Genomic DNA, 26,953 nt, shown 5'->3' on the forward strand with positions numbered 1-26,953 from the left:
GCAGCGATTGGTCCATTTTAGACGGAAATGATAATCGACAGTATAGGAACGTGGGTTTCTTATCTTAAAACGTACTTTTTTGCAACGGCAGCAGCGTAACCTTGTTACACATAAAAGATGTATAAAGGGATGCCATCGGATGAACCAATAGACGATGACGCAAGTAAGTGGAATAGCCGACATATCAAACATATTAAGTTTGCACTTATTTACCAACACACCCCCCAAAGTATACATAAAACCATTTTGATCCTTGGCTTAAGGATTTAAAAAAAATTTTTTTTTTCATTTTAAGCAAAACACCTAAATAAATAAGTGAGCCGAATGGATAGGAATGCATGCAATAATATGTGTATAGTAGATATCATGTATGTATCCCATTTGTGAAACGTACCTTGTTCCGCTTGCGAACAACTTATTTATGCGATAATCTAATGGAAATAAAACGATAATCTAATGGAAATGTTTGAAATTTTGTAGAGCGAGTCTACCAGGGAGAGCGTTATCCATCTATACCGCTACCGCCACCGCCAATCCGAACAGGAACAAATGCGCCAATACTTTCGGAATCGACACATGTTATTATACAAGTTACTCCCGACATTGTAATGCAAAATGATAGTCTGGAAGCGACAATCATTATTTTTAATGATCAATCCTTACGAAAGGGTTTCATACGAAAAGTATACTTAATTCTCTTGGTAAGTTGAGACAAATTGCTTTTACTAACTAGACTATAATTCACACTTGCAGGCACAGTTGGTCGTTACGTTTGGCGTTATATACATTTTTATGTACCATGAACCAACCAATAACTTCGTGCAAGAGAACCCAAGAGTGGTGAATGTAGCCATCGTCATCAACATTGTCGTATTGTTTTCAATGGCCTACTGTGAAACTGCTCGACGCACCTTCCCCATTAACTTTGTGTGCCTGGGTTTGTTCACAGTGACCATGTCGCTACTTCTTGGTGTCGTCGCTGGCATCCTTGACAGTGTCGTGATGCTAGAGGCTGTGGCAATAACTGCAGCGCTGGTTGTGGGGCTGTCCATATTTGCCATACAAACGAAATATGGTTTTAACTGTTGTCGCGCTGTCTTGGTGTCGGTAGTGATCTGTTTGTTGGTTCTTTCAATTTCGGCTTCCTTTGTACGCGAATCCTTTAATGATATTGCGTTGTCGTGCCTTGGTGCCATACTGGCCTGTTTCCTATTGATCTATGACACACAATTGATTATCGGCGGCAATCATAAGTATCAGATTAATCCGGAGGACTATATATTCGCGGCATTGACTTTGTATATGGGTATTGTGCGCATATTTGTGTGTATATTACGACCGTTAGCTAGAGGGCGCAGACACACACACACGTAGACACACACAGGCACATGATTCTTACGTGCGCGAAGAGTTTTTTTTAGCAGTTTCAGCATACTGAAGCTTCTCACGTTCATGATTTGCAGGTGATTTGGGTCTGGCTTTGAATGTATTCAACTGTATATACAATTTAAAATGTTGAATTTTGTTGCGTTCAATAAATCTGTTTCAAAGACACTTTTGTCAAAAAAAAAAGATGCTCTTCTTCATTCCTACTGACATGCCAAATGTCATTCAATAACCAACGTGATCAAAGCTGTATTTGCGTATATCGATAGCACATTGGCAACCGTGAAAATTTAAACATTTGACTGATTTTCCGTTTCATTTATTAACTTTCTTCAAACTGGGGCTTACATATGAATATGAATATTAATTGCTTTGAAATGTAGGTGGGTCTTACAAACTAATCAAAATTAAAACGTCGTTTGCCATCGAAGCGATAGCCATAGGCAGCTGCATTTTTGGTGTCCACCAGAGCAGGATTTCGATGCTTGAAGAAACTGCCATGGCCGTGAGCGGGACGAGAAGCGCTGTTTGGAATACCCTCCACTTCACGGGGATAAAAGGCCTCGAACATTCCAGCTGGTGGAAGGCAACATTCAACTATTTTCGTATCATTTGGATCATATGCGTGGATTTTTGTAATCAGTGCATATTGTGCGCACAGAAAAATTATAATTATGTTGAACAATTTCGTAATAACAATCATTGTTGGTTAAACACACGCGCACCTTACTTTTACTTTTTGTTTTCAGCTTGGGAGCGCCAAACTCGTTTTCTGTACCTCCGCGAATTTGAACGTGTTTCAGTTACTGATGCTCAGATTATACTGACTACTCTAGCACAAGATAAAAGTTTCGTAATTTTTGCTGTGAGTAATATAAAGCTTTTACAAATTCAATTTTTCGCGCTATTTTTTAGTAAATGAATGGCAACGCGACCTTCGCATACTTTTCATAGGTGGCAACACCAAAATATCGTGACACGATCTATTGTTTTCTAAGCGCGCTTAATCCAAATTGCCCACTTTTACGATTTAATCCAGAATTAATGAAATTATGTTAGGCTATGATGGCAGTTAAATTTATTTTAAAATTAAAAGAAATATAACGAATTATCTTGGTCCGATTTTGCTAGAAGCGTTTAAGGAATTTAAGTTTTCTTGACATTTTTTAGCAAATTATTTCCGGATTCGTGCTTGTTGAAAAAAGCACGGACTGTGCTCATCTCTTATAGCTGGAGCAGCGATTGGTCCATTTTAGACGGGAATGATAATCGGCAGTATAAGAACGTGGGTTTCTTATCTTAAAACGTACTTTTTTGCAACGGCAGCAGCGTAAGCTTGTTACACACAAAAGATGTATAAACGGATGCCATCGGATGAACCAATAGAGGATGACGCAAGTAAGTGGAATAGCCGACATATCGAACATATTAAGTTTGCACATATTTACCAACACACCCCCCAAAATGTACATAAAACCATTTTGGTCCTTGGCTTAAGGATTTAAAAAAATTTTTTTTTTCATTTTAAGCAAAACAGCTAAATAAATAAGTGAGCCGAATGATAGAAATGCATGCAATAATATGTATATAGTAGATATCATGTATGTATCCCATTTGTGAAACGTTCCTTGTTCCGCTTGCAAACAACTTATTTATGCGTCGTCATAAATAATCACTATCAAGAAACGGGGAATTCTCTAAAACGATAATCTAATGGAAATGTTTGAAATTTTGTAGAGCGAGTCTACCAGGGAGAGCGTTATCCACCTATACCGCTACCGCCACCGCCAATCCGAACAGGAACAAATGCGCCAATACTTTTGGAATCGACACATGTTATTATACAAGTTACTCCCGACATTGTAATGCAAAATGATAGTCTGGAAGCGAAAAACATTATTTTTAATGATCAATCCATACGAAAGGGTTTCATACGAAAAGTATACTTAATTCTCTTGGTAAGTTGAGACGCTTGAGTTAGACAAATTGCTTTTACTAACTAGACTATAATTCACACTTGCAGGCACAGTTGGTCGTCACGTTTGGCGTTATATGCATTTTTATGTACCATGAACCAACCAATAACTTCGTGCAAGAGAACCCAGAAGTGATGAGTGTAGCCATGGTCATCAACATTGTCGTATTGTTTTCAATGGCCTGCTGTGAAACTGCTCGACGCACCTTCCCCATTAACTTTGTGTGCCTGGGTTTCTTCACGGTGACCATGTCGCTACTTCTTGGTGCCGCTGCTGGCACCCTTGACAGTGTCGTGGTGCTAGAGGCTGTGGCAATAACTGCAGCGCTGGTTGTGGGGCTGTCCATATTTGCCATACAAACGAAATATGATTTTACCTCTTGTCGCGCTGTCTTGGTGTCGGTAGTGATCTGTTTGTTGGTTCTTTCAATTTCGGCTTCCTTTGTACGCGAATCCTTTGCTGATATTGCGTTGTCGTGCCTTGGTGCCTTACTGGCCTCTTTCCTATTGATCTATGACACACAATTGATTATCGGCGGCAATCATAAGTATCAGTTTAATCCGGAGGACTATATATTCGCGGCATTGACTTTGTATATGGATATTGTGCGCATATTTGTGTATGTATTACGTTTATTAGCTAGAAGGTAAACGCTTTTGTCAGTGCTTAATATTCTCATATGCATAATGCTGATACTTTGAATCGAATTATATAATTAAGTCAATATCTATATGAATTTATTATTGATGTTATACAAGAGATTTATGAAGGTTTATTGACAACAACTAATTCCAATATGAAACATAGAAACACAACGGCCAAAAAATGATCAAAATAATAATAAGATTACAGAGCCTTGCAGATCAAAACTGAACTTATGTCTTCTAAATTTCATAAAAAACGAAAATGAAAAAAAAAAAAATACGACTGTTCCTGGGGTAGTTATAGTGGTCCGATGTTGTTTGCCGAGATATCTTGGTAAATATAAAAGTTGTTCATAGAGGAGCTATGGAAGCTATAAGAATGCCTGACATGGCTATATCGACTCGGCTAATGACTCGGATAAAGAATATATCTATCTAATCAAGGTACGCACTGCAAGGGTATACAAATTCAATTTTTACACTTAACTTACCAGAACCGACATTGAAATACAATTTCGGTTGGTTCCCTCATTTTAATTAATGTTTAATTAAGCTCATGACAACAAATATGGCTACATCTAAACTATACTTGTGTAACTATTCACTATATTTAAATAAATATATTGTTTATATTGATTGTTTTATATGCACAGACAACTTTTGTATTTCAAAACTAATAAATAATAAATCGAACATAAACAAAAAACTTTTGGATTCATTTTTATTGTAATTTTTACTTTATTAAGCTAACGTTTTTGGCTCATTTTCTATAGTACATTTAATATATGTAATTATATTTAGTTATTTGTATTGAAATTGCATGAATATGTGTGTAACTATCAAATACAATCACAAACTGTATGTAATTCCTCTCTTTTATTTACATAAATAATATATACACAAAAAATGAACATTGCTAAAAATAGGGAGTGTATCATTATTAAACAAACGATATCCAAAGACACACAAAAAAAATGTAGAATAACAAATAAGTTACTAAGGCGTATTTATTGGACAGAAGCTGCTGCTGATCTGGTCATGGACGATGTATACACAGCAGGGACCGTAAATTCCATAGCCGTACAAGCAACAGAGTTATATCAGTAGTGTCTTCTATTTGGATAATCTTATCGTATACACACACACACAATGAATTTTGATTTACTGTTTTTGTGCATATTACTTAGTTGTTAATAAATTTAATAATATGTTACGCAGGCCATACTGATTATATTCTGTGCTGAAAATATGACTCAACAAAAGAATGATTATTTTGCGCAAAAAAAAAACAGGAAATCAAAATCCGTCTATGACTGGATTAGTACATATCTCTTGAAAGCAAACTAAACAACGGGAAAACATCTTTTTGACTTTTGAAAAATCTTTCAACGCCTCCCTTTTCGTATTTGCAAAATCTTGAAAACCTATATTATCACACAAAGTGTAATCAGTATGACCTGAGTTATTTAGTAAAGCTTAGCAAGAGCAAATTTAAGAAATAAACATTTGTCATTTTTATAATTTATAGCTTATAATTTTTACGGTCCCTGAAGTAAGGTATAGCACGACCTGTATTACATACATGTGTATGTATATGTAAATTTGATCTAAGTATCTCTTCGAAATTCATTCGAATTTTTCCATCTTACATTTTTTATAATGACACCTATGATGTATGTATTTAGTATGTATGTAATATTATGTTCTGGTGTGTGTATGAAGTTTCTTTGCCATAATAATAAAGCACACATTTGCAAATTAGTGTAAGCAGTTGGCTTGCTTTGATCCAGCGGCTCCTGAGTGTGTATATACAAATATAAAAAATGTTACAAGTGTATATCAGATGCATCTGCTGCTGCTGCTGCTGCTTCTGCTGCTGCTGCATTTGCTCAGTCCTCCGTAAATGGATGATCGGATGTGTCGCTAGTGTTGCGTCGTCGATTCTCCAATATTTTCGTCGCCTGCTCGAGCGTCTCCTTGTAGAACATATTCTCCTTAGCCGTGCAGGGTAACGAATATTTCGAGTCGTCCAGATGCCATGTGAGTCCCAGCACAATGTTGAATGCGGATGCATCGTAGCCATGACAGCCAGAGTATCGATAGAGTGGCTTTTTGTTAAACTTGCAGCCGTTCGATTGGGCACCTGGTTAAAAATATGGTTGAAGAGATAACAATTAGATAGATAGCTATCAATTATGTAGATATAATTATAATCAAATGATTATTTTATCAGATACCCATTTTATCAACGGTTTCAATGATTTTTACAATGATGTATCATTCAGTTAGGAATTGGAATGGAAACTGTTGCATTTGGCCATAAATCAGGTAATTACGTGTGCACTTTTGTTAACATATATATCATCTATACATAAATATATAATACAAGACGTGAGCATACAATGTGAGCTGCTGCTTGATGGATTACATGGACGCAGTTACAACTTCGATATAGATGACCCAAAACTAAGGCGGAGATTGGTGCGTCGTTTATATTACTTGTTAATGGTAAGTTTCTTCATATCGATATCCATATCCCTTTCAATTTCAAATATTATCCCTCAATTGGGCCATTTTGTTTTAGCTACAAGTATTATTGGTTTCGCTATTCATGGAGATATTACGATTATTTCCGAATAAATACATTCAACTTACATATGTGTCTGATTGTTCGGGTTTTTTTATCTTTACTATGTGTATATTGCTCTACATTTGGCCAAATTGGAGACGCTTTCCACCATATAATTGTATCGTATTTATCTTGCTTTCGCTCGTCACACAGTTCTTCAAGAGTATACACCTAATGATTCAGTGGCAATCACGCTGGGTACGTATGTATATTGTGTGTCTTATATATCTCTCCCGTTATTATAATATGCCTATTATTTGCAGATGCACGCATATACATTGATTTTCGTTACTCAACTGTTGCTTTTGACCTTATACACCAAACAGAACAAATTTCAATTTACACTTGGCATTGGTGTCATTATTATATGCACGGTTATTGGACTATCTTTGGTTGGCGCTTACTTTATGGGCATGTTTAGCGTACTGCTTACCGTGGCTGCTTGGCTTCTGGAGCCATGGTATATCATCTACGATACACATTGTCAGCTCACCGGCCAGCATCGCTACCGTGTTGGGCCCCAGGAGTATCTGTTTGCGGCTACCAATATTTACGCAGATATACCCAAATCCTGCTGGCTGATACTAAAGAGCGTAGTTCTAGGTCCATTTATAATGTTAGTCAAGATTATGCGACATTGTCGTACACGGCAGGTATGCTAATTATAATAAAAACCAAAGTGAATTTCATATTTTTTCAAATGAAGATTGATTTCAATTGGATATTGAATTCTTTTGCACAGAACGAACTAAAGCAAGCGCTCATAAATATGCTTTGAAATCTATAACTGCGTACAGGTTTGCCACGATTAGGAATTGACATAGAAAGCAAGTAAAGGTGTCCAACTAGCAAATACCCTGTAATGTATGCTACATTTTTTTGGTAATACTTAAAAACTACTCAAAACTCCTTTTCTCTCTGCAGTAATGACTAATACTCCTGCCCATTTTGATTTTGGTGAACTAAAAAGTGTTTCCTAAAATAACTCATTAATTTTTTTCAACTGTGATTTAGATCTTATGTCTTGGGAGAGCTTTAGGTTGATTGACATTCATCCGTCAGATTAAACTCTTTTATGTATAGAAATGAAAATACATATTAGGTAGACATATATATATATATATATATGTATAAATTAAACATGTAGATTTGCATGTTTGCTATCATTCAGCTGAATACGCTGTAAATGATGGTCATTAGCGCTGTGGGCCACAGCTGGAAAGAAAAGAGCGCTAGGAATGAATGTGATTTTGATTGCGACGGAGAAAGGGATAGGGAAAGGGATTGGGGTTGGGGATGTGGATGAGAGTGAGCCATGTTTACGGGTTGGCGGTGTAAGTAATGACTTCATATGTGTATGTAAAAGGAAAAAGAGGCAGAGAATGAAGGCAGATGGGGGATGTGAGAGACGCCCACTTACCGATTGGATCGATACATTCCAATGTGAGGGCACATTTCAGCCACGGCAGCATTATCTTCTCCGTGACGAAGAGCGTGTCCGCAAAGAAGACCGTATCCAGATCGACCATGCGCAGGAATATAAAATTTTCGGCGTTCGACTCGAAATAGTCAAACATCTTTGGATGGGTGCGCGATGAGACGGCTGTCGGTGTATTCCAGCCGAGGACGCCGGAAACCATGACGCGATTCTGCAGCTCGTGCAGTTCCCGATAGCCGCCACGTATACGCATATAGTTCTCGGCAAACAGCACCGATTTGGCCCGCATCAAGGCATCCTTTATCACAATGGGTCGATAAGCGTGCGTTCGCTGATCGTTGACGGACGAGGGAAACTCGGATAGGTCATAGGTGATGACGGTGCATCGACTGCTGTTGCAGTAGGCGGTCAATGTGCGCAATTGTTCCTCGGACACGCCCAGATCATAGATGAGCAGATATTCGCTGGGCAGTTTGGCGGCAATGTTCTGTGCCAACAATATGGCCGATGCCACCTGTCGCTCCTGCTGCACATACGTGACTATGGTGAAGTTGGCCTTGGTGCCATTGTACGGTGTCGTTATCCGTTTCCGTTGACTCTTCTGCTGCTGCTGTTGCTGCAGTTGTTGCTCCTGGAGATCCAGTTCCTGGAGTAGATTTGATTCTATCGCTGCCATTTGACGAGTGCCGTCACGTCTGTGCAGCTGCTGGAGTTCCTGTGCCGCACGCCTTGCCGTGACCGGCGTATCTGTCTCCTGGTGCTGCTGCACTGGCTGATGGGAGGCGGCATCGTCGTTCTCCTTTGTATTCAGCGGCGATGCGAAGCCCAGCAATTTAAAATATTTCGGCTCGAGATCGAGTTTTTTGCGTTCCAAGCCCACCCGCAAATTCTCCTGCAAGTAGCAAAAGCAAATCAATCAATCAGTCAATCTGTCAATCAATCAATTGTAGTTTGTAGTACCGATAATGAATGTGTAAATATTTGAAGTACATAAATACGAATATATTTGCATATAGTATAAGTCAACTGTTTGACAAAGTTGCGTGACAAGCTCTGTGGTCTGTGCTCTGTTTTGAGATATATATTTTGTTAATCAATAAGTAAGTCAAAATCAATATATTTTAGTTTCGACACCGCCCAGCCAAGTTGACCAGATGAAGACACGCAAATGTTGCCGACAGCATTGCGTACAAATATTATTTGAAGGGCGCTCCTTTTATTAAAAAAAATAACTCAGAACTTAGGCATAATAATAAACAAGTCATTTGGCATGGCCTGTAAAATAAACTTTATAGAAAGTGTCATTAACAAAAATGTTGAAAGAAGAGCAACAAACCAAATGCGAGGAATAAGGCGACAACTTCCAACTTATTCAGAATACATATTCTTGAACAGATTCTCAATTTGTCTAATATCAGAATAGGTTAATTCTTAAATGATCTTATTTAGTTAGTTCAGTTGAACTCTCACTCAAAATAAATGATTGAACTGTATATAATGGGTTTAATCATCATCATCAAAAACTATATGTATTCCAGTTTACCCAATTAATTTTCAACTTTCGATATTGAACGGAGTAAACAAATTTAATTCTGATTAGGCAAACACACAGAGAGAAGGTGATTTAGTCCCAATGGACACACCGACAGTCAAATTATGTTAACAATGGAATATTTTTCGTGCTTTTCAGTGTTGACCTCAAATTTACGGCTCCGATGGGCGTGTCACATGCCACTAAAGAGTTTGTCCTCTGTAACAGATTGTGGGTGCCCCCAAAAACAAAACAAGCCTGCCCGGGGCATGCTGGAGGCAGGGGAGGCGTCTCCAATGATTGTCATCGCCGCAAATCGCATGACAGCTTGAAATCCGGCCAAGCAATGTATTCCTGCCACCAATTGGAGCGTCAGCAAACCCAATCATGGCTTATGCCAATTCAAATTTTATTAAAACTTCGACAAGACGACAATTGTACCAAATCTAAGCTTTTTATACATTTTTATTAAAAAAAAAATGCAGATTTACAATCCCATCGAACAACAGAGATAAAATACTTTAACTACAATTCTTGGCTTTATACAGACTCAATGATCGTTTCAAATTCCTTCAAACTGCAATAGCTTTAATAAAATTAAGGACTACCCACATCATTTATCGTCTAGGAGTTGCTATTGATTCAATTTATTGATACAAGGGAATTTATTTTATAAAAATATTAAAAAATGTTGTTTTGCAAATGTTTCTGTCAATCATTGACGAAGATTCCTAAAATCAAAGTTGGCTTTAAACTATACTTCAAATCAACCTCAAATCTGATACGAAAATACAATCAAATCAAATCTGACACGAAAATAGGACAACAAAATTAAACATTCAGTTGATTTAAAAATATTGTAGATATTTGAATTTTGATTTGCAGATTGAGCAAAATGGAGGCAGCAACACTTCCAATGAACGAGGATCAAATGCAAGAAATACGCGATGCTTTCAAAGCGCTCGGTCCAGATGACAGTGGCAAAATCTCCGCCAAGAAGATGGGGATTGCGATGCGATCGCTGGGACATTTCCCCACCGAGGCGGAACTGTACGATCTGTTCGATGAAATCGATACGGATGGTGATGGTCTGATTAATTTGCTGGAGTTTGAACAGATGATTGCGAAGCGCATGGAGGGTCTGGGCAAGGATGAGAATCTAATGGCGATCTTTAAGCTATTTGATCGCGACGAGGACGGCTTCATAACACCCGTCGAGATGCGCAATGTTATGTACAATCTAGGCGAAAGGTGCTCCGATGAGGAGTTCAATGAAATGATGAAAGAAATCGATGCCGACAACGATGGCAAAATTAGCTATCAAGACTTTGTCAACGGTGTCAGGTACTGAAAGAAAGTTTCTCTGCTCTAATTCAATTAAACAATCAATTCTTGATTCTTGACAAAAAAAAATAAAAAAAATATATGTACATGCACTTACCATATGTGTATTATATAAGTTGTTTAGCATATCGAACGAATTTCTGTTGCTGTGCACGAGGCGCTGAGCAATGCCAGGTCAGGGATCAGGGGGCAGGGTAACCAAGGGCATATTAGGGCAGACTCGACCAGCACGCAGCGCCTGCAAGTCGGGGTATTATGGTGCTATTCTTCTTATTGCTTTTCTACCATCCTGCGCCGCTGCACGTGAGCAACAATTACAGTGTGGAATTCAGTTTGTGTGCGCGTGACACAAAATGGTCGCATGTGGCTAATGGCGCTTCCTCGGAGGGGGATGAGGGGGGAGAAGGCGTCATTACACACGAACAAACACAGACACACAGAAATAAATTCTACCTTCGATAATATACATACAATAAAAAGTGCAGCAAATCCTTATTACGATCAGCATTTGTATATTCAACTAGGAGCCATCATTTTGTTGCTGCTTTTTTTTTTTGGTTTATTGTAAATTTTACACAAGTGCAAACTATGCTATCTATATATATATATATCTACATACTTCGGATATCAGAGACTTGCTTGTTTTTGGAGACATCTATAAACATTTTAGGGCACTTCATTTTGACGTTCGCAATCAGCGCATGGTAAATCAAAGACTTACCCGCTTTTGGCGACATCTATTAACATTTTAGGGCACTTCAGTTTGACGTTCGTAATCAGCGCATGTAAATCAAAGACTTACCCGCTTTTGGCGACATCTATTAACATTTTATGGCACTTAATTTTTGAGGTTAGCAAAAAGCAGACGAGGCTTGCACTTTAGTGCACCAAGGCCCCCTTCGGCAATGTGCAAGGGTTGCCATATATGCCAATTGTACCAAATTGGCACCAACATTTTTGACAGCGAGGATTTTTTTTATAATAGCCGTATATAACCGTGCTGCCTTGTGGCCTTTGAGCTTTAAAGACTGTGTATGTGTAATGTGAACGTGGCAGCTAGTAGGAGGAGGCCATTGGGCTGTCCTCTAGGTCATCATCCAATACACACACAAACACGCGCACACACACACACACACACACACACATTTGTGTGCTATATTATATTAAATTATTAAAGAATATCGAGCGTGACAGGGCTGAAGAACTGCATGCTAACTAAAGTAGCCGGAGTCTCATGTCACAGCAAACCATCCAATTAATGGATGTCAACGGTTCAGGGTTCAGGGGTCAGTTTGCTAGTCTGTCTGACAAGTTTTGTGCTTAGACAATGTTCGACGATGGCAACACCTAAACATACAAAAAGAAAAATCGAGCCATATTCAAATTGCTGTATTTGCAAGCAGAAACAAAATGTTCACAATTCTATTGCGCAGTTTCTTCATAATGCATGTGGGCAGACAAAGTAGAGATAACGGTAATCAAAATATTGCTTTGATTTTCGGTGTTTTAGCAGATCAGTGTGAATTCTACTAAGTATTTTGAATATCAATTTCTCAAAATAAAAAAAAACGAATTACTAAAAGACGCGTATTAAAAAAAAAATAAGTATTTTGGGTATAACAGCTAATTAAGTTGTTTATATTATTTGTAATAAAACTATGTAGAAAAAAATGTGCTTTGTTATCTATTTACTGCTATGTTATTTATTTATTTATTGAACTCGAGCCATACGTCCACAATAAAGTACTTGTTGTTTAGACTCAAAGGTCTATGATTTAATTTGTTTGCACGTAGGAATATTTGAAGGCAACTTTTATTTGAAATACATGTGAGAATTCACACACATATACAAATGTATATAAAAATGTGTGTTCTATTTGTCAGCCGTGAAAAGATTTCTCAGAATGTGCAATGAATTTGATGACGTACAAACATATCTAATTACACACACACATATTTATATATATATATATATATATATATATATATGTATATATATTACAATATATTTTAGTTTGATCGTGCTGAATGCGTGTGAGTAGCTTGTGGCCACTTGACAATATTACAAGCAGCTATCTTCTGTCAACAATTCGCAATTCGTCTTGCTTCGATTGTCAATGTGACACCCATCATATAGTATCAAGTATTTATTTATTACTTATATTATGTATGTGTGTCTACAGAAATCATGTGCAACTGTTACTGTAACTGTAACACGACCTAAGCACGACGACCAAGGCAAGTACTTGCGTCGAAACCAGTTTTCATTGATTCCACAGCAAATAGAGACCACCAACTGAAAACAATAAGCTTTCTGTAGTCTGTTGTCTGTTTTATTATTTTTTTTGTTTGGTTTTGTGAGAACAAGTTTATCAGCAGTCGGAAACAAAAAGTCACATGTATTAAAATTATAAGCATTTGCACATAGCTGATACATATGTATATATTGAACAAACAACGCTGCAGTAAAAACAACTAATTTAGCATTAGTCATTGTTATGGCATTCCTTAAGTATGGGTTCTCGTTGATTATTGGGGCAGTGTTATAAATCAACTCAATCATTCGGTAAGTTTAAATAATCATTATCTGTGATAAGATTTGATTTGTATTTATAGTAGATAGCTCACATATTGCCCATTCAAGCCAGCTAACCAACCAATCTCCAATTTCAGTTAAGTTTCTCATGAGGTGGTAATTAAAAACCAAATTGAGGCTACAAAGTTGCTTAAAGCCAAAACCAAAGTGAGAGCATGAAACTCAATATATGCACACATTAGGGCCGGAAAGTGGCTGCCGCAATCTAATTAAAGTCAACAATAAACGTTCTCGGCCACATAAAATGAAAGCAAACACAACTCGAGTCAAGGGAGGTCGCTAACTTAATCATAAAGTACATTCATATACACATATATATAATATATATATGTATATATCTAGCATGTGTGTTTTGTGTGTGTTTATTTGAGGAGGTGGCACAAGGAAAGTTTTATATGGCATTATTTGCATGTAAACTAGAAACGGCTGGTAAAGTTAAAGGCTTCCCTACTTCTCCACTTAATGGCCGGAAGTCGAGGAATGGCAAATGATGATGGAATGCTGGCATGTGCTACTAGCCATCCAAATGATATTATCTTCTGGCTCATTTACTTATTATTTGCTAGTTCACAGCAGACAGTTTGTCTACGCGGTTATTTTAGAGCCGAAGACGTTTTTCAATTTGACTAAAAGCTTCCATTGAAAATGTGTGGCAAGTAAGCTGAAATGCTTGTCCCATTGATATGCGGTCCACAGCTCAAACTGAGACTGTTTTTGAGGGCCGTGTGAACCAACCAAATATTGGGTATTATTATTATAATACATAAATACAGGCTATATCACAAACAGTTCAAGGACATTTTATCTGACTCTTGACAGCTGCCAAACACTTTGCCAAAAAATAAGAGGGCTCCAAATGCTAATAACATATACAAACTTTGTGTATGACTAATACACCGAAAAAAGCCAATTAAATTTTATAATTACTCAATGTAAAACTGTTCACCATTTAACAATAACAGCACAATTAGTTGCATTAAAAACAAAGAGTTGCTGATAAATACCGATTACTGCTGAATGAAATCCGAAAAGCTTTTCCCCATTTTTGCAGTCGGCTGAGAGCCTGCAGCACGTAACCACAACAATGTTATCACAACCAAAAAAAAAAAACGTTAATCGAGCTGAAAACGAAAAAAATAGTTACGCCCCACAAAAGTGTTTAGGTGCGAGTAAATAAATAAATAAATTTCAATGGCTAAAGCTTCGGTAAATAGATAACAACCTGAGTTATATGATTGAGACACAGAGAGAGAGAGAGAGAAAGATATGAATTTACTCACCTGAAACTCTTTGAGCTGTTGATGCGTCTGCACCACAATATGCTTGAACGAGTCGTTTGGCTCCCCAGCTGGCCCGAATGCAATGAAAACGATCGTTGCGATTATCACTCCGATTAGTATCAGTATTAAGTGTTTAGTTCGCATGGCCGCTAGAGGAGATTTTGTTTTCGCTTTATAGGCAATTTTGCGGGCAAAAATGCGCTTCAGAGTTAGTGAGGCCTCCAGTCTGATGGCCGTTTCTCTGCTCCCAATAATGTTATATCAACAGAAATAATTCAACAATCGATGGATTGAAACCATTTTAAAATGTAGCCATTTGCGTGTTTTAGGTTTTCTTTTTTTTTTGCATTACAATTTTGAATTTTTGTTCGATTTATAAACTATTTATCTGTGTTGTCTGGCGCGGCTTCTTCACATTGTTGATATTTATAGTTAGTTAGCACGTTGTCAATATCTAGCCAAAGCAAAAGTACAAAAATAAACATATTTCAATTAATTATTGCTTATCATTCTGTACACATAAATACACCTAAGTACACAGTATATACATATATATATTTTTTTTGTATTGGGCAACCAAATAAAATGTGCCTATTGCATGCACATACATATATTCAAATATAAATGCAAAGTATTCATTGAACTATAAAAAAAACCACATTCCGATATCCGGATAAACAAATGTATTCACTCAAATGCCGATTGCTCTACTGCTCTATTGTGCCTTTTTCTCGTACATCACACGTGTGCCTGAACAGTGAGTGCAAGCAGCCTGCCTACGCGTTATTGCTAATTCATTTTGATATACGGCTAATTTTAATAAGCAATAAGATTATATAATCAATCAATGACAAGCTTAACAATTATATCACTATTTGGAAATAAATCACTGCTTTCTGTTATGTGCGATAAGTGCTGAAAGTGAGTGTGTTTGTATGTCCATATGTGCGCCGCCTTCACCTTCGTGGGTTGATTTTATGGCGCACAGCCGAAGCCGAATCAGAAGCAAATGCAAAAAGTACAAGGTGAGCGCTTAATGAATAGACAATATCTTCCTTTCGTCTGCTCTGTTGCGAATATTGTTGAATGCAAGCGATTGCACTCGATTGTTCATTGGCAGATGTGATTTTACATGGCTCCGACTCTTTGTAATTTAAAGCGTTTGTGCATCGTTCAAAGACGTCGACGACGCCGCTTTTGTTGTTGTTGTTCTTTGATGCTGCAGTTACTTGTACTTTTTTTTTGTTGGGGTGGAGCTGGCAGCACTTTACCGGCGCAGCCTCCATTAAACGAGAACTTATTTGATAAGCCCGAACACACTCACACTCATCCTGATATGTACATATGAATGCTGTTATCGCGTGCTTTTACATAATTTGTTCTATTAACTTTCACTTTCTGAGAGCGAGCGAACAAATGATAGATCCGTTTGCTTTCAGCGCTTCACCGATGTCCGACAACTACTTTTCGAGTATAAACAAATGAAACTACTCCTCAGCTTGAGATGTGTGCAGACCGATACTTTTTGCTATTAATAACGCATCTATGCGCGACACAAATCGGCGCAGTATATCGATAACTAATTTTGGTACGAAAAATTAATACAAATATTGTAAAATAAACTAAATAAATATTTCGCATATTTTAATAGTTTCTTTGAGGATATTTCGTTGCTATTATTGCTTATTATTATTTAGAATATGTTTAAATCGAGCCAATTTGTTTAATATAAAATTATATGTTAATGTTAACAACAGCTGTGCTTAGTGCGGTTCAGTAATGACACTCTTAACAGCTGTCGGTAGAGAGCACAAATGTAAATGCAGTAGCACATCGACAAAAGTCAGACTTTCCGTTATTTTAAACGCCAGTTTGATATTAACTTGCAAAGTCAAGAATTTGTATAAAAGTACATTAGTAATTACTTCCAAATTTAAAGAAAAATAATTTTTTTATTTATTTATTTATTTTTCCTATAAAATGATTTATTTTATTTTAAAACTAATAGAAAAAACTGAATTTGTAATTAGAAAATATTAGAGCCAGTTTGTTAAATGTAGTGTTGTAAAATTCGAACTGTCGATAATGCAACACCGATAACAAGCAGACAGAGTTGTCAGTTTCTTGAATTGGTTAACGACAATATAGGGACTGCGTCGCTAGGAGAGAAAATATGTGTTAAATGCGAGCATAGTTAAAAAAATAGCTTATATACCAAATAAACTAGTTACAATTACATCGGAAAGTGCAGGCTAAGCCAGCCTGTATTGTGTATGACAATGAACATATACAACAAATTACGTTGCCGAGAACATGGACTTGGTAAGCAAAAATAAAATAAAAAGAAATCGTTGCGCGGGCAATTCGTGGAATTTTGGCGCTCGAAATGCATTTTTAGAGCGCGCATTTGCTCCTTTCGCGGCTAATTCGAGCGCCAAAAGTTGTAAGTTGCAGGTGAATAATAATAATAAAACTCATTCAATGTGTGTTGCAATTTTAATTGCAAACCACAAAGCAAAATTTGCTGCGTTTGCGAAATTGACGCAAGAGAAACTAGAACGTAAACAATGCATTTGCATTTCGCACTAATTTTGTTTTTCTTTTCTCTTTATTTTTTTTTAATATGCTTCTTGCCTCGCTTCCGCAGTCAATGAGCACAGTTACGACTTTGCCCTGAGTCGCCTGTGTGTGTCCAGAGAGGACAGTTGGCGTGGCATTGCCCCAGCCAATTATAGTCTCGACTTCAATCCGGAACCGCCAATTTTCTCGGCCAAATTCGCCAATTGTGATGGCTACAGGCACATTCTGGCCATTGCAAATGAGGATGGCAAGATTGCGCTGCAGGATACGACAGTGCGCAATCGAGAGCCCGAGGAGCAATCGCTGAGTGGGCCACAATGTCATTTCAATGCTGTCTTCGATCTGGAATGGGCGCCGGGACAAATGCGTTTTGTATCCGCTTCTGGCGATCATACGGCTCGCTTGTGGGAAGTTACCGGCTCTGGCATACGCGGACTCAGCTCCTATTTGGGTCACACACGCTCCGTGAAGACTGCCGCTTTTAAGCGCACAGATCCGGCTGTATTCGCAACGGGTGGTCGCGATGGTGCCATTCTGATTTGGGATATACGCGCCAATCTCAATATGGATTTGACGTCGCGTGTGGACAATTGTATTTACAGTGGACACTCAGGCGGACCGGGCACACCGCAATCGCAACGTAAACAACGCACACGGACGCCCAAGATGTCCAATGGCAGCAATACGTCGAGTAGCATCACAGGATTGGCATTCCAGGACAACAATACGCTCATCTCTTGCGGTGCCGGCGATGGTGTTATTAAAGTCTGGGATCTGCGGCGTAATTATACGGCTTATAGGAAGGAACCACTGCCGCGTCATAGTTTACCCTATGCAGGTCATTCCACATTCAAAGGGTTCACCAATCTAATTGTGGACGCAGCCGGGACACGTTTGTATGCCAATTGCATGGACAACACCATTTACTGCTACAATCTCGTCTCCTACGCACCCAAACCACTGGCCAGCTACAAGGGACTCCTCAACTCGACGTTCTACATTAAGAGCTGCCTGAGTCCGGACGGCAAGTATTTGCTGAGCGGCAGCAGTGATGAGCGTGCCTATATCTGGAATTTGGAGCATGCGTCGGAGCCACTGGTCGCCCTGGCCGGCCACACTGTCGAGGTGACTTGTGTTGCGTGGGGCAGCACGCACGATCGTCCCATAGTCACGTGCAGCGACGATGCACGCCACAAAATCTGGCGCATTGGACCGACGCCGGAGTCACTAACAGCGGCGGAGATTGCCGAACAATATCGCGGCCAGGCGAGCTATGTGCGTCAATTTGATCGCCAGCCAAAGGCGGCCACCCAACACAAATACAATCTGCGAGAGTTAGAGTCGACGCCACGCTCACTCAAGCGTCTCATGGAGCAGAACGAGCGCACGCCCAGCTCTGTGGAGAAGGTGAGCACAAAGCGTTCGTTCCTCGAGATGTTGGGCGCGGCGAGCAGCGATGCGAATGTGGAGCAGCCACAACTGAAGCGCACCAAGCCACTTGAGCCGCGAGGTCGCCGCCTGTTTGGACCCACTTGCAGCAGCAGCAGCAGTCAGCAGCTGGCATTGACCGCCATTGGCGAGGAGGAACACCTAATAGTCGCCAATCAGGAGAACAGTGCCGAGGATACAGTGTCGCCAGTGCTGCCCGCCTGTTGCAAGTTGCTGCAGCCAACGCCACTCAGCGAACAGCATTTGAATCATCATCACATTCCGCCCGCCTACACCTCGCCACCAACAACATCAGCGCAAGCAGCGGCAACAGCAGCAGCAGCTGAGGCTGCAACAGCAGCATCCGCCAGTTCCACATCGCTGTCCGCCTTAATCTACTCCCCCACCTCCAATCTGCCCAATTATGTGGTCGATGGCGAGGCGCCGCACTTGGGCATCATGTCGCCCAAGCGGAAGGCCAAAGAGAAAGTCGATTGGCTGACGAAAATACGCAAACAGAAGCTCAGCTCGAGCAGCCGATCGATTGTCACCCTCTCGGACAAAATGGGCAGCGAGGAGGCCACAACGACATCGAATGCGGATATGTTGGCCTCGCCTCGCCTGCAGAGTCTGCGCAACTCGGAGTGCAGTCCCCGGCTGCAGGCCAGTCCGCGACGTCGCATCTCACACAACGATTCGGGGGCAGCTCATCTGCGCACGCCCACCTCCAGTCGGCGGAACAGTGAGACAACGTTGCTGCGCTTCTTTAGCGTGCAACGAACTAGTGGCAGCAACAACAGCAACAGCGATGATCTTGCAGATGCAGTGCCAAGTCTGCTTAGCTCTGTGGATTTGGAGTTGCCGGCGATGTCGCCGCCACCAGCAGCAACAGCATCATCATCATCGACAGCAGCAACGCCAACTGTGGCAACAGTCGTGGGAAGCGATTGACAGCGCCCTCTGCTTATCCTTGGGCCTGCTAATGCTAATCATCCAACTGGTCTGCTGCTGTTGATCAACCTTAGGCCAACTGATGCGCATCCTTTGGCCAGCTGCTGATGATGCAACTGGGCAGCTGATGATGATCCTCCACTGTCCTCTGCTGATGGTCCTCCACTGGCCTCTGCTGATGCTCATCGTTTGGCCTCTGGTGATGACCTCCCAATTGGTCTGCTGCTGCTGATCATCCTTTGGCCAGATGATGTTCTGCCCAACTCCATCCCAAAACCCAATCCATAACTAGTTTTAACTGGACATATTAATTGTATGTAGTCTTAAGTGAATCAGCTATTCTTTTTTTTGTACAGTAGCCAACAAATAGGACTAAATATATAAAATAGAATACACATATCTGTAAGATCTACTACTAATAGCATATACATATATCTATGTAGCTGTAAAGCTACTACGAATATAATATATATATATATATATCTGTAAGATCAACTGACATGCATGCACTTTTGGCTGGGTCAATATAATGACAATAAAAACTGAATTTGTTTTGATGATGAAAACAATAATTTTGATGCGATTTTTGCGCTTCTTAATTATGTTAAATATGCACAAATAATAAATATAAATTCGTTAAGCTACAACTGACTAATATTTATATTATAAACAATAGAAACTGAATTTGTTTTTGATGAAAATGTTGACTGCCATTCTTAATTATGTTTATAATTTGTGAAATAAATTCATTTTGAAACGAGCCACGAATATTTGCTCCGCTATAGTTTATATTTTAATAATAATAATACATTATAATTAAAGTAGAATAAATCGAATGGTTTTGTTTCTCAACGAGCTGTCTTTTTATTATTAAAAATTGTACACAAAAGTCTTTCAATTTGTTTATTGCTGTTTTTTGGTTAATAGTTTTGGTTGGCCATTTTGCTGCAACTTCGATTGTTGTTGCCTCACTGCGGCATTCAGGCGCATCGTGTGAAAGATTTGCCTTGCCACGCCCACCAGCAACACCAGATGGCACAAGTGGAGTGCGAGGCTCGAGACTTGCGTGCTGGGATAGGTGTTCCAGCAGTACTCAACGATGCCCAGCAACAGAAAACGAACGCCCAGCGAATACGGCGTAGACCAAACCAAATACGGCAGCGTGTGAAAATACCAAACATAAAACTGATAATGCAACGAACGAGCGCAAGCAATCCCAATGAAGTTGCACACGAAGAACGGCAAGAGAGCCAGCTGGGTGCACTGCTCGAAGTGGATGCCATAGCTGCCTTCCGGTTGTGCCTCGATAGCATTTGCTGCTGGCTTGCGACCCGTTGACTGCTGCAGTCCCTTCTCGTATGCCTTGAGAAAGGATTTTTGCTCACTGCTCAGCTGCTGATTCGATTCCTCCAACGATTTCTTGGACTTGGCTTTGCTTTTGCTTTGGCTTTGGAGTAGCTCGCGATTCTTGCGGTCCAGCTGCGGCTGCAACTGTTGCTGCACCAGACGCAATCGCACATAGCTCCTGAAGAACGTCCACGTTGGCCGGGCAAAGCAGAGCAGCAACACCAGATGCATTCCGAGCAGGCATATATGAAAGTCGCGTCGCTCGAAGAACTCTCGGCTCAGGAATCGATAGTTGACCGTCCATTTGTGCTCAAAGATGCGACCCAAATCGAAGCTGCCGCGTAAGTATTCCAGCGGATGCGTGAGCAGAAATGGAACACCCAACAGCAGTTGTATCCCAGCGCAAAGGGTGAGCTGTAGCAGTGTTTTGATCCAGCCCAGATTGGCCAGATAGAACAGCAGCAAGGCGGGCGCAAAGAGCAGAATATTCATTTTGACGCCGACCGCTAAACTGAAGCAGATGCTGCCCCAAGTCCAGCGACGATCCATGAATAGATTTAGAGCCGCATAGAGCAGGAGAATGGCCACCGGATCATTGAAGAGCCGGAGCACGTAGATCGAGTGGATGCGATAGGAGGTGAAGGCACTCAGCACCAGGACGTAAGGCGGCACTTTGCGGCTCTTCGCATAGAGCCGTAAGACGAGGCACATTTGCAGCAGATAAATGCCGGCGAATATGTACTGGGCGAGACGCACATTGCTGCCGTGCGATGTTATAAAATAGAGGGCCGAGTAAATGTAAACAAATGCAGCCGGATAAACCAACGGACCCGTGTCACCTGCAAGAGATATAACATATTCAAAAATCAATTTATTTAGCGCGCATTCAGTGCCGAACTAGTTGTTAATGAACAAGTAACGCTAGCTTGTGAGCGAACTGTTTACTTATCACCCTGTGACTGCCAAAATGAAAAGAAAAAAAATCAAATACGATTTAAAGAGGTGCACAAATAGCTCTCTACGGAACTAGTAGCAAATGAACAAAGTTAGCTTAAACAAACTGCAACCCTTTGATTGTCAAAATGTCAAAGTGGGAATAAAAGCAAACCAGCTAGAAAACATTTTGTATAAATAAAAATAACATTCAAATATAATTTATAGTAGCGAGCAAATCTTTCGGTTCGGAACTAGTTGTAAATGAACAAATAAAGCTAGTTTGTGAGCGAGCTGCTTATCTGCCACCCTGTGACTCTGTCAAAGTGTCAAGTGAGAGAACAAAAAGAAAAGCAAGAGCGAGAGAACATTATTATATTGTAAGCAGCATGGAGGTTATTACGGCATGTTGTTAGAGCTGCCAGCCAAATAGAGAACAGATTAATCGAGTTTAATAAGTTAATGGACAAAATGATTTCGTATAAAAATTTATGTGTTTTGCGCCAGCTGCCACTAAGGAGCTGCTGCAGCCGACAATACAACGCCATTCAACTGAGCACAGCACTGCGGACAGCGAAGAATTCTTGGAATCCGAATCCGACGGCTGTCATCGCCTCCGCCGCCTGGCAACAGAGGGCGACGCAACAGCAGCGACAAGAGCGCAACATTTACACGACGAGCCGACAGCAGGCAAAGGACTATTATACGACACTGGGCGTGGCCAAGAATGCCAACGGAAAAGACATTAAAAAAGCCTACTATGATCTGGCCAAGAAATACCATCCGGACACCAATAAAGATGATCCAGATGCAAGCAAAAAGTTCCAAGAAGTGAGCGAGGCTTATGAAGTGTTGAGCGACGAGCAGAAGCGACGCGAATACGACACCTATGGTCAGACGTCGGAAAATATGCATCGACAGGGTGGCGCTGGTGGTGGTTTTGGTGGCGGCCCCTTTGGGCCGGAGGGCTTCTCACAGAACTGGCAATTTCGCTCCACCATCGATCCGGAGGAACTTTTCCGCAAAATCTTTGGCGAGGGCAATTTTCGCAGCAATAGTTTCGATGATTTTGCCGATTCCAAATTTGGTTTTGGCCAGGCACAAGAGCTAGTCATGGATCTGAGCTTTGCCCAGGCGGCGCGTGGCATTAACAAGGATGTTAACATCAACGTTGTCGATCAGTGTCCCAAATGTGCCGGCTCCAAATGTGAGCCGGGCACCAAACCCGGCCGTTGTCAATATTGCAATGGCAGCGGTTTCGAAACGATATCGACGGGTCCATTTGTGATGCGCTCTACGTGCCGCTATTGCCAAGGCACCCGTCAATATATCAAATACCCATGTGCCGAGTGCGAGGGCAAGGGACGAACGGTGCAGCGTCGCAAGGTGACCGTACCCGTGCCCGCCGGCATCGAGAATGGACAAACGGTGCGCATGCAAGTCGGTGCCAAGGAACTGTTTGTCACGTTCCGTGTGGAGCGCAGTGATTACTTCCGGCGTGATGGTGCCGATGTGCACACAGATGCACCCATCTCCCTCGCCCAGGCAGTGCTCGGCGGCACGGTGCGTGTACAGGGCGTCTACGAGGATCAGTGGCTGAATATTGAGCCAGGCACCTCATCGCACCGGCAGATTGCGTTGCGTGGCAAGGGACTGAAGCGGGTGAATGCCCATGGGCATGGCGATCACTACGTGCACATCAAGATCGATGTGCCCAAAAAGCTGACTGAACAGCAGCGGGAACTGCTCGTGGCGTATGCAGAACTGGAGCAGGATACGCCGGGTCAGATTCATGGCATGGCACAGCGGAAAGATGGCAGTAAGAAAGCAACGTAAATACATCATTTATTGTAGTTCCCTTCTCGTTCGATAATTGTAATAGTTGAAATGAATTAATATTCTCTTTTTACTTAATATAAGTCATTCGTAAAATTTTAAACTCGTTTAATCAATCTTTGCATCTGTATCTCTTCTTCTTTCCCTCTCTCGTATGATTTGCAGCGCAGGTGCCAGTGAAGCAGGAAATCAAGCAAAGGAAAACAGCGATCGAGGGACAACAGCAGAAGCAGCAGCAGCGAAAGACGAACAAAGTGAAAAGTCAAAAACACGCGGCGGCGAACAGCAAAGCGGACGAGGCGACAGCCAAAGTGAAGGCGGAGGCTTCTTGAACAAAATCAAATCTATGTTCAACTAAGTGGGAGCGGATGTGATTTTTTGTTTGTTTTCTTTGTTTTGAAAGATACAAATGTGTTTTAATTTAAGCCTGTTACATGCCAACATTTTGGTCATCAATGCTGTCAAATGTAAAAAGCAAATAGCAAAATACACCAAAATTTACAGTTAACTCATTGTGCTTGCAATGTGAGTTAGCTCTTTGTACTTCAGCACATGCTTAATGAAATGTGGCATATACTTAAAAAGTATGGCCTCTGGCTGCTGCCTGCCGCCTAGTTTCCAAAAATAAACTGCGAGCAGGCGGCGGCGGTAGCAACAAAAACTACTTCTTACCTCTCAGCAACGCATAATTTGTTGTGCCATTCAAAAAGCCTTCGCATTCCTGCAAGTTGAAAGCATTAGTTGTTTTTTTTTTTATAAGGGTTGACCTTTATCTGTCGGGTTGCTCACCTGCATGTAGGCAACCCAGTCGATTTCTGTGTAAGGCACTCGTCGGATGACAAACACGTTGATAAGCGCCTCGGCCAAAACAATCAGCACCGACACAATTGGCAACGCAGCCGGCTCGAATATCAGATATTTGACATAATTCCAATTGGCATACTTGTCTCGTAGCATCAGCAGCAGGTTTTTATCCTTTTTGCGCCTGGCTGCAGGCCGATTATTGGCTCGCGGCGGTGCCATTTATTTATGTGTTAATAAATATTTTTGCGGTTAAATTATATGCACACACACAAACACGCACACACAATCGCCATCACATGCTAAGCTATGGTCACACCAAAAACTTTAACAGTTGCTCAACTGTTATTAACAGCGCGCCCTAATTTGTTTTGAAATATGGCATTACTCAATATTAAGTTTTTTAATTGTAACGAAGAATTTATAGAAAAATTGCAAATGATTATTGAACTAAACAGCTGAAATCCACCTTATAATGTTAAAAAGCACCTTTTCGTTATGAACGAAATAATAAAGATTCTTGTCAAATACCTATTTTTGTTCAGATCATGAGACGAGCTAAAAATGGGTCAAGAAAAACAGCTGATAAAACGAACTTGCGATAACGATTTATCAAATTTTTGTAGGTGGCGCTAATCGATAACATTTCAGAATCGACAGAAAATATTGCATACTATCGAGCAACCGGTAAGAAAAAGTTTAGATTGACAAAGTACAAACTGTTGATAACTGAAAATTTCTTATTTTATGGACCATATTTTGAAAGAAAATACCATTCTTCAATTTTGCCGCCGAAAATAAAGCCCAATCGACTTGCAGCCAATTTGAGAGACTCCGCAGTGTGTTCGTCAATTGGCCCTGCAAAAGGAAAACAGATCCGTCCTAATCAACCTCCTCCTCGTCTCTTGCGGGACGTATTAGGAGCGAAGGGCAAACTGTGGCTCCATGCTACTGTACTCACTGTACACTCAGAAAAAATAGCCCTTTTATTACGTAGTTATTATTGTTTTCCAAAATCAGGCTCAGTTTTCGCAGCAGTTTAGAGAGTTTTACCATTCGATTTTTTCTTAAAATGAGATTTTCTAAAATAACGGGCCATTTTTCTTCCGAGTGTAGGCATGTAAATGCTGGGCATTTAAAGGTTCCAAGTTTCCTGTAATTTTTGCTCTGTTCACTCCTCAGCCGGCGTTTAATTGTCAAGCCTCGGATGCGGATGTTTTTCTGATTTTCACTTTTCCGATGTAGCAACTATTTTTTCAATGTATGTATATATATATATATATATATATATATATATATAACCATACATTCTTCACGAATTTATTCGCAAAAAAGTTGACAAATGGCATGCAAACAGTTTCCATGTCCAGGTGAACTGCTCAAATGGCCGTAATTACGCCAGGGGCAGAGATGTGCGGCAGAAATGGGCGAATTGTGGACGACATGGTCATTCATCCATGTGGATGTCGAGCGAAAGTTTAATGGAACGTTCTACGTGAGGAATGCAATGGAGGAGGGCACCAGCATATTTTAGCAAATGCATCGAGGAATTTAAGAGAAGAGAATTTAATTCAGAATTTGTTACATTCATGAATGCATTTTTGTCTTAATCGAATCCTTTTTCTTTATTACAAGTAAACGAACATACACATTCTCTTAGCTGTGTAATTAATAATAAACAGTGCTCCAGAAATTGGAAGTCAAGTAGTTAACGCAAAAAATTAAATATTATCTTCAACTTTGGACAAAGCTTAGTTATTCATATTACAAATACACACGTATTTGTGCATACATGCACTTAAAAAAATAAAATTAAATATGCATAACAAATTAAATATTTGCTTTTATCAATTCAAGTCGTTACTGAGCTTATGAGATTCTTAGATATTTCTAATCAATAATTTATATTTGGATTGAGAAAACTTCGCGCGGAATGTAAGAGTCTGAGATTGCAATATTAATTCGTGTTCTGTTCTCTGTTTTATTATTAGTTTATTAATTTATAAAGTTTAGACTTACATGTGTAAAAGCGAATTCATTCATAGCCCATTTTTATTTAAATTAATTACTATACACAATTAAGTCTACTTCCTCTAAACGAAGATTTAATCTTCCTATATTTCGTTTTATGAATAAGTAAATATGAATCACTTTCAGGAGTTGATTTGGGGATTTGTTTAATTAATTAAAACTTCTCGATTTAGATTTGAAACTTTTGTGAAATAAATGGCTATGTGATTAAATATTAATATA

At 40.0% G+C, this 26,953-nt stretch overlaps 6 protein-coding genes across 12 annotated transcripts; 3 read left to right on the forward strand and 3 right to left on the reverse strand.

The window, feature by feature from the left end:
* Positions 1-4,712, forward strand: LOC6559608 (protein lifeguard 1). 4 transcript variants are annotated; one of them, XM_032734785.1, is made up of 4 exons: positions 2-163; positions 296-368; positions 481-701; positions 754-1,564. In XM_032734785.1, the coding sequence occupies exons 3-4, from the start codon at positions 609-611 to the stop codon at positions 1,372-1,374; spliced, it is 714 nt and encodes a 237-aa protein (XP_032590676.1). In that variant the 5' UTR covers positions 2-163; positions 296-368; positions 481-608; the 3' UTR covers positions 1,375-1,564. The 4 variants fall into 4 exon arrangements, with proteins under 4 accessions (XP_001986333.2, XP_032590676.1, XP_032590675.1 ...); XM_001986297.2 differs by lacking the exon at positions 296-368 and having other exon boundaries at positions 1-163; positions 754-1,567; XM_032734784.1 differs by lacking the exons at positions 296-368; positions 754-1,564 and adding an exon at positions 3,410-4,689 and having other exon boundaries at positions 82-163.
* Positions 1,690-2,178, reverse strand: LOC6560396. Its single transcript, XM_001986298.2, has one exon. The coding sequence runs from the start codon at positions 2,087-2,089 to the stop codon at positions 1,784-1,786; it is 306 nt and encodes a 101-aa protein (XP_001986334.2). The 5' UTR covers positions 2,090-2,178; the 3' UTR covers positions 1,690-1,783.
* Positions 4,711-16,308, reverse strand: LOC6559564. The gene is made up of 4 exons (XM_001986300.2): positions 16,149-16,308; positions 14,825-15,278; positions 8,056-8,965; positions 4,711-6,149 (listed from the first exon to the last, which is right to left on the reverse strand). Exons 2-4 carry the CDS (start codon positions 14,966-14,968, stop codon positions 5,896-5,898), a joined length of 1,308 nt encoding a protein of 435 aa, XP_001986336.1. The 5' UTR covers positions 14,969-15,278; positions 16,149-16,308; the 3' UTR covers positions 4,711-5,895.
* Positions 16,309-16,936: 628 nt separating this feature from the next.
* LOC6560211 (protein lethal(2)denticleless) lies at positions 16,937-20,213 on the forward strand. Its single transcript, XM_032735156.2, has 2 exons — positions 16,937-17,146; positions 17,472-20,213. The coding sequence occupies exons 1-2, from the start codon at positions 17,098-17,100 to the stop codon at positions 19,781-19,783; spliced, it is 2,361 nt and encodes a 786-aa protein (XP_032591047.1). The 5' UTR covers positions 16,937-17,097; the 3' UTR covers positions 19,784-20,213.
* A 409-nt stretch (positions 20,214-20,622) lies between these two features.
* Positions 20,623-24,954, reverse strand: LOC6560212 (lethal(2)neighbour of Tid protein). The gene is made up of 3 exons (XM_001986304.2): positions 24,689-24,954; positions 24,572-24,620; positions 20,623-21,969 (listed from the first exon to the last, which is right to left on the reverse strand). Exons 1-3 carry the CDS (start codon positions 24,920-24,922, stop codon positions 20,687-20,689), a joined length of 1,566 nt encoding a protein of 521 aa, XP_001986340.1. The 5' UTR covers positions 24,923-24,954; the 3' UTR covers positions 20,623-20,686.
* Positions 22,386-24,407, forward strand: LOC6561291 (protein tumorous imaginal discs, mitochondrial). 4 transcript variants are annotated; one of them, XM_032734180.1, is made up of 2 exons: positions 22,386-23,895; positions 24,070-24,407. In XM_032734180.1, exons 1-2 carry the CDS (start codon positions 22,526-22,528, stop codon positions 24,077-24,079), a joined length of 1,380 nt encoding a protein of 459 aa, XP_032590071.1. In that variant the 5' UTR covers positions 22,386-22,525; the 3' UTR covers positions 24,080-24,407. The 4 variants fall into 4 exon arrangements, with proteins under 4 accessions (XP_032590071.1, XP_032590070.1, XP_001986341.2 ...); XM_032734179.1 differs by having other exon boundaries at positions 22,386-23,882; XM_001986305.3 differs by having other exon boundaries at positions 22,387-23,882; positions 24,065-24,407.
* Positions 24,955-26,953: the final 1,999 nt, after the last annotated feature.

Source organism: Drosophila grimshawi, unplaced genomic scaffold, assembly GCF_018153295.1.
Source record: "Drosophila grimshawi isolate 15287-2541.00 unplaced genomic scaffold, ASM1815329v1 contig_1367, whole genome shotgun sequence".
NCBI classification, from domain to species: Eukaryota; Metazoa; Arthropoda; class Insecta; order Diptera; family Drosophilidae; genus Drosophila; species Drosophila grimshawi.

Coding starts and splice junctions, on each gene's coding strand:
- LOC6559608 (XM_001986297.2), top strand. CDS start 118: ATGTATAAAGGGATGCCATCGGATGAACCAATAGACGATGACGCAA. Junction 164..480: donor ACCAATAGACGATGACGCAA/GTAAGTGGAATA, acceptor GAAATTTTGTAG/AGCGAGTCTACCAGGGAGAG. Junction 702..753: donor AAGTATACTTAATTCTCTTG/GTAAGTTGAGAC, acceptor TCACACTTGCAG/GCACAGTTGGTCGTTACGTT.
- LOC6560396 (XM_001986298.2), bottom strand. CDS start 2,089: ATGATTGTTATTACGAAATTGTTCAACATAATTATAATTTTTCTGTGC.
- LOC6559564 (XM_001986300.2), bottom strand. CDS start 14,968: ATGCGAACTAAACACTTAATACTGATACTAATCGGAGTGATAATCGCA. Junction 8,966..14,824: donor AACAGCTCAAAGAGTTTCAG/GTGAGTAAATTC, acceptor TGCTACTTGCAG/GAGAATTTGCGGGTGGGCTT. Junction 6,150..8,055: donor GGAATGTATCGATCCAATCG/GTAAGTGGGCGT, acceptor ATTTTTAACCAG/GTGCCCAATCGAACGGCTGC.
- LOC6560211 (XM_032735156.2), top strand. CDS start 17,098: ATGACAATGAACATATACAACAAATTACGTTGCCGAGAACATGGACTT. Junction 17,147..17,471: donor TTGCCGAGAACATGGACTTG/GTAAGCAAAAAT, acceptor TCGCTTCCGCAG/TCAATGAGCACAGTTACGAC.
- LOC6561291 (XM_032734178.2), top strand. CDS start 22,526: ATGGACAAAATGATTTCGTATAAAAATTTATGTGTTTTGCGCCAGCTG. Junction 23,896..24,064: donor GATGGCAGTAAGAAAGCAAC/GTAAATACATCA, acceptor TATGATTTGCAG/CGCAGGTGCCAGTGAAGCAG.
- LOC6560212 (XM_001986304.2), bottom strand. CDS start 24,922: ATGGCACCGCCGCGAGCCAATAATCGGCCTGCAGCCAGGCGCAAAAAG. Junction 24,621..24,688: donor ACTGGGTTGCCTACATGCAG/GTGAGCAACCCG, acceptor TTCAACTTGCAG/GAATGCGAAGGCTTTTTGAA. Junction 21,970..24,571: donor AAATTATGCGTTGCTGAGAG/GTAAGAAGTAGT, acceptor TATCTCTTGCAG/GTGACACGGGTCCGTTGGTT.